This window comes from Stegastes partitus, unplaced genomic scaffold (genome assembly GCF_000690725.1).
Source record: "Stegastes partitus isolate 25-593 unplaced genomic scaffold, Stegastes_partitus-1.0.2 Scaffold1208, whole genome shotgun sequence".
Classification (NCBI taxonomy): Eukaryota; Metazoa; Chordata; class Actinopteri; family Pomacentridae; genus Stegastes; species Stegastes partitus.
In genome coordinates this window covers 241,294-247,123 of record NW_007578939.1, presented here as the reverse complement: position 1 = coordinate 247,123, position 5,830 = coordinate 241,294, and the positions used below count along the sequence as shown (strand labels likewise).

The window sequence follows — 5,830 nt, the reverse complement described above, 5'->3', positions numbered from 1 at the left end:
ACCACTGAGACACCTGCAGCCCAGTTAACAGTTCAGATTTACTATAATAAACATACACAGGGTGAGAAACCAGAGAGCTGCTTTCAGTATTGAGATTGAAGTTTTCACGTTTTGAATGACTGACTCCTGTTTAGTTGGTCTACTTAAGTCAGGAGACATTATTCAGGAGGTGATCGTTCCCAATTTGTTCTTCTTCAGAAGCTCTTGTGTGGTTTCTGCACACACTCAGATCAAAGTACACTTAAAGTACCAAAGTGAAAGTACTGATTGGGTCAGAATGATGTCTGTAATTTGACAGTAATTAGGCTGCACATAATGATGAAGGTGGGGCTGCTTTAAATGACTTCATATGCTGCCGGCTATGTTGTGGCCGTGACTGCAGCAGGTGTCGGGCCGGTGTACAGGACGGTACTGACCGTCCGTCAGTAGGAGGCAGCTGTTGTAGTGGCAGCACAAAGACTGAATCACACACCGGCTCTCATGTCTGTATCTATTCATTAGCTTTATAAAGTCACGTGTTTTTACATCATTTACATTTGATCGCTTTGTGGTAGTTCAGAGTAGATATGTTTTGTCAGCACTTTATTTATTTACATAGATGTTGATGTGAGTCTTCCTCTGGAAACATGTGGGCAGCTGTTGGAGGGAGCAGACGCCACCTTGTGCTGATGAACAGCTGCTTCGGTTTCTACTTTGCAGTGAGAGCCTGTTGGATGTTTCTGTATCGCTGCAGTTCCTGCTCAGACACAGACGGCTTGAAGTTGTCCAGCGCGGTCCAGAAATCCTGGACGGAGAGGAGGACCGGAGAGTCCTCTGAATCCAGACCTGAGAGGAACAGGTTTGGGTGGAGAGAGAGAGAAATGAGAAGCTGCTCATCAAAACCCGAACCCTAAACAGTAACCTCTTCTCAGACCTGGGTTTAGATTTGATTTCAAATCTTGTCACTGAGGACAGAAGCAGCCACCTGAACCTGATGATGCTCTACATATAGACTCTCATCATGGTCACTATCAGAGCCAGTCATACGTATCTGGTTGTCCTCACAACAGTCCAAGCTATCCAGATCTTCCATGAGTTGTTATTTTAGAAGATTTTTTTTCTTAGAGTTTATATACATACACATATACAGACCCTTTCCAAAAAATCTGAATATCATGGAAAAGTTGTTTAATTTCCATAATTCCATTCAAAAAGTTAAACTTTCATAGATTATAGATTCAGGGTCCACAATTTAAACGATTTCAAGTATTTATTTGTTAATTTTTACACAATTTGGGCTTCCAGCTCATAAAACCCACGAAAACAGGATTTCAAAAAATTGAACACTGAACCACAGGTCCAGAGTCTGCCACATCTTCCTGGAGCTCTCTTGCAGTCAAACGGGGGTTCTGACTTGCTTTTCTAGCGGGCCTACCAGCGGTTCTCTCTGATATTCTCCTTGGTCTGCCAGACCTGGTCTGGACCTCCACTGTTCCTGTCAGCTGCCATTTCTTAATCACATTCCCGACTGAGGGAATCGGTGCCTGAAAACGCGCTGCGATCTTTGTGGAGCCTCCTCCTGCTTTGTGGGCGTCACTCATTTCCAGTGTCAGAGTTGTAGGCAGCTGCTTAGAGGAAGCCATGGCTGCTGATTGTTGGGACAGGTTAGAGGAGTCTGGGTGTTCATAAAGCTTTGAAACTGGCATCTCCTGGTCTTTCCTACCGACGGCTGTGAACAAGCCATGACCCTGTCAGGCTCATTAAAGTCTGACACCTGCTCAAAGACATCTGAGACTCCAGTCTCGTGGGGTTCCCGTCTGTTGTGGGTGCTGCTTGACAAAACAAACTAGTGCACTGATACTGATTCAAATATTGAAGAGAGTGTTTCACGTGTAACTTCATGTCTTTTGGGGATCATGTCATCTTCTACCTACTGGATTGTTCACATTGACAGAACGTTAGCACGCTGCCGTATCCCATAACACTGACGCTCAGAGTTGGTTAAAGACAAAATGTGCTAATCAAAAACAAGATGTTGGCTTCATTTCTATTGATTTCTATTGATTTCTTACCGCCGTTGATGTGGGAGATCTTTCGCTTGATGGCAGCCGTCATGGCGTCTGAACAGAGCGCGTAGAGATCTGCACCGGTCATCTGAGCAGGGCAGCGATCCACCACCTCCTGTAGGCTCACGGCCGGGTCCAAGCTGAACCTTCACAATTAACTTTACAATTAATCTCAGACAAAGACGGACAGGAAGCTCAGGTCCTATGGAGTCCCCTGGATCTTCTGTCTTTTGCTCACAAGTTCAAAGAAACACGTGCATTTTAGTTTAAATCTGATTCCTCGTCACGTTCACACCTACAAACTGTGTCACGATGGAGCAAAACTGCTAATTAGGACTCATTATTGCCCGAACCAGAACCCTTCACTACAGGAACGCTTCTGTCCACATGTGACTGGTTCTAAATCCGGATCCTGGTCAGAATGGTCCAAAGTGTGTGTGATCCAGTTTGGCTGCAGAGAGTCTCTGTGAGCTCAGTGCACACTAACTTCAGCAGGGTGGGCGGGTCTTACCTTCTCAGAACGGCCTGCAGAACCTCCAGCTGGGAGACCCGGTCCTCGTTGATCCCAACATAGACCAGCTTATCAAACCTGAGGAGAAAGTCAGCTGTTTAAAGATACATCATCATGTTACCCTGCAGCAGCAGAAAACACACATTAAGTGTGTGTGTGTGTGTGTGTGTGTGTGTGTGTGTGTGTGTGTGTGTAAGAGAGACAGAGAGATCCATAGAAGGTGGACCATTACATCTGAGGTCTTCAGTTCAGGTAAGTCTCTAAGAGTGTATGTCAGTCAGTGGATGTTCTGTGGATGTCTGGGGTCTGACCTGCCGGGCCTCAGCAGGGACTGGTCCAGCAGGTCTGGGCGGTTTGTGGCTCCAATCACAAAAACTCCGACAGACGAGTGCAGCGCATCGAGCTCAGCCAGCAGCTGAGACACAACCCTGGACAGAGATTGAGTGAAACGTTACTGATGCTGCTGCAGCTGAACTCTGTGGAGGGTTCGGGGAGGGTCTGGAGCCAGAGCCAGAGTCAGAGAGTGGTCACAGCAAAACGCTCAAAGGACCAGACATACAGGTAATAGTACTGTCTAATACTGTATAATACTACTGCATTAAACTATATAATACTACTGTGTAATACCAGCTGAGGTCTTAGCATCAGACAGAGTTGAGGCTTCCACGGTTTACAGCATTATAAGGAGCATCCAGACAGCTCCTGGTTCATCCAGTCTGACTGATGTGTATCTGGTGCAGGTGAACACTCACCGATCCATCACCCCTCCAGAGTCTCCGCTGCGCCCCCTGCTGGGAGCCAGAGAGTCCAGCTCATCAAAGAAGACGACACAGGGAGCTGCTGAGCGCGCTCTGGAGAACACTGAACACAACCACAACCACATCAGATATACAGTCAGGTTCTGGAGTTAGAGAGTAGCTGATGTGTTCCTGCTGCATTACAGATGCTGGTGAGACATTTACATTTAAGCTTTAGGGGTCAGGGTCAGGGGTTATTTATTTATTTTTATTCACTTCACAGTCACTTCATGAGGAGTCTCAAGTCCGACCTTGAAACTAAAGAAAGGAAGCGTAACACAACCAGAACACAACCAGAACCAAAACCAGAAGACAAGTCACACCAACCTTCTCTGATGTTCTCTTCGCTCTGACCGACGTACATGTTGATGAGCTCCGGACCTTTAACGCTGTAACAGACAGACGGGAAACACTTGAGCTCCTCACATCTCACTACAGCCAGCAGTTCATTAAAACCAAGCTGCTGAATCCTGAAGCTGTGCTCTGTACTGCCCTCTGCTGGCAGCTACAGTATGTAACAGCAGCCAAAGAGCTCCTGCATCAACACTGGTGAAGATGTGAATGTGCTCTGGTGACCCGTAGCCAGCTGTCTGTCCAGAGCTGACCGCTGGGTTAGGGTTAGAGCCTAGAGGGAGAGAGCCTTTATTGTCTGTGTCTCCATCCACTTTGACTGAACCTCCATCAGGTGGAACACAAGGACACGAGATGCTCATACAGCTGTTCTTGCACCTCAACTCTACAATTTGTGATCAGTATCTCCTTTTAAATTGCTTCTGAAGCATATTTTTATCATAATGTTTATATATTTTACAAACGTATGTATTATGGTACTTCCTTACAGACTTCCTGTCATGCTGGTGCTGCTTACAAACCCGACTGAAGCGCAGCAGGCCAGAGAGGAAACAAGCAGGCTCTGGCCAGAGGCGGCATCTTCAGCACTCCAGGACGGTTCTATGGACACCGACTAGGAGGTTTTCAGAGCAGCAGCCTCTCAGGGTGGTCAGACTGACGTTGAGGAGAATGCTGAGGCGGTAACCAGCTAGGACGTCACTGTCATTAAGACCTTCACAGCACATGGAAACCAGAAACCCTGGAAGACTGCAGAGGTGCTGCTGACGGCCGTGATGCAGCCTTCAGGGTGGGAGACAGGACTGCTCTTCACTCAGCCACATCTGAGCTCTCAAAAGGGATCAAGGCTGTGAAACGCACCTATGCAGAGAACATCCAGGAACACCTCTATGACACAGGAAGGAGAGCGTCCTGACATCCTGCATCTCCACATGGTCCTCCAGCTGCAGTGTGTCAGACACAAAGCCCTGCAGAGGACAGTTAGAGGAGCTGAGAGGGTCTCCTCTGTCCAAGAGCTTCTCCAGAGCTGCTGCAGGAGCAGGACCCTGAACATGGTCAGGGACTCCTCACAGCCTCTCCATCAACTGTCTGAACTGCTGCCATCAGGAAAACGTTTCTGGAGCGTTAGAGGAAGAACCTTCAGACTGACCAACAGCTTTATGCCACCAGCTGTCAGAAACCCAGAACATTTTTCCAGATAGTACACATGTGAAGTATTGTAGATGAGCTGTAGTACCTAAATCTGTGTACGACTATAAAGACCAGACCAGACAGGCTGCATGAACTACATCCTAAATTGCAGCCTTTTAATTTGCAAGCTGCATTGTTTCAGGCAGTGACTTGATATGAACCTGTTGTGTGTTCAGCACTCCCCTAACCCCGACTCAGAGTGTTGTTGTGAACTGTGGTTTCCAGCTACAGCGGTTCACCAACTACCTAACATTCAGAAGACTAGAAGATGCTGGTGACACTTCTCTCCTCCATCCACACTGCTGATCATAAACCCTCCTGGGAAGACTCCCTCGTACACATACGCTGTAGGTCCTATCTACGTATTCTGTGCATGCACACTGCTGGGTCCTAGGGTTCTGCACGAACTGTTGTGTACTGGTGGGTCCAGATAGTATAACACTGACCTTCCGGCTGCACAGTGAAGTAAACCCACCTGAGGAAGGTCATGGAGCACTCAGTGGCCACAGCTTTGGCCAGCAGAGTCTTTCCTGTTCCTGGGGGTCCGTACAGCAGGACTCCGGTCCGGTTCAGACCCAGAGACAGGAGTTCTGGGCGTTGCAGAGGAAGCTGAACTGTGTCCAGGATATCTTTCTTCACGTGCTGCAGGCCTCCAACATCCTCCCAACGAACATGAGGGATCTGCTCACACACAGAGTGAACCAGCTGCTGGTTACAGGACTTCAGGAACAAGAGGAACAGCAGCTTCTTCCTGGTTTGTCTGGAGCTTTATTTTTAGTTCATGCTGCCATTCTGCCAAAAGTATCTGCATCCCATTCAGACAACAAAAAATACGTAGTTTGCTTAGTTATTAGTGTTGTTTAGTATAATTGTTGATTCATGTTATTGTTGTTTAGTGTTAGTGTTGTTTAGCGTTATTGTTGTGTAGTATTAGTGTT

General features: G+C 47.3%; 1 protein-coding gene across 1 annotated transcript in view; it reads right to left on the bottom strand.

Annotated features, from left to right (window-relative positions):
* Positions 1–478: 478 nt before the first annotated feature.
* The window catches only part of pex6 (peroxisomal biogenesis factor 6), a 21,546-nt gene continuing 16,194 nt past the window's right edge, over positions 479–5,830 (bottom strand). Inside the window, exons 12-18 of the mRNA XM_008297308.1 lie at positions 5,368–5,573; positions 3,681–3,742; positions 3,309–3,417; positions 2,868–2,984; positions 2,557–2,634; positions 2,052–2,191; positions 479–825 (exon numbers count right to left, since the gene is read on the bottom strand). Of these exons, the coding sequence (XP_008295530.1) occupies positions 689–825; positions 2,052–2,191; positions 2,557–2,634; positions 2,868–2,984; positions 3,309–3,417; positions 3,681–3,742; positions 5,368–5,573 (849 nt within the window). The 3' untranslated portion in view covers positions 479–688. The remainder of the gene's footprint in view (positions 826–2,051; positions 2,192–2,556; positions 2,635–2,867; positions 2,985–3,308; positions 3,418–3,680; positions 3,743–5,367; positions 5,574–5,830) is intronic.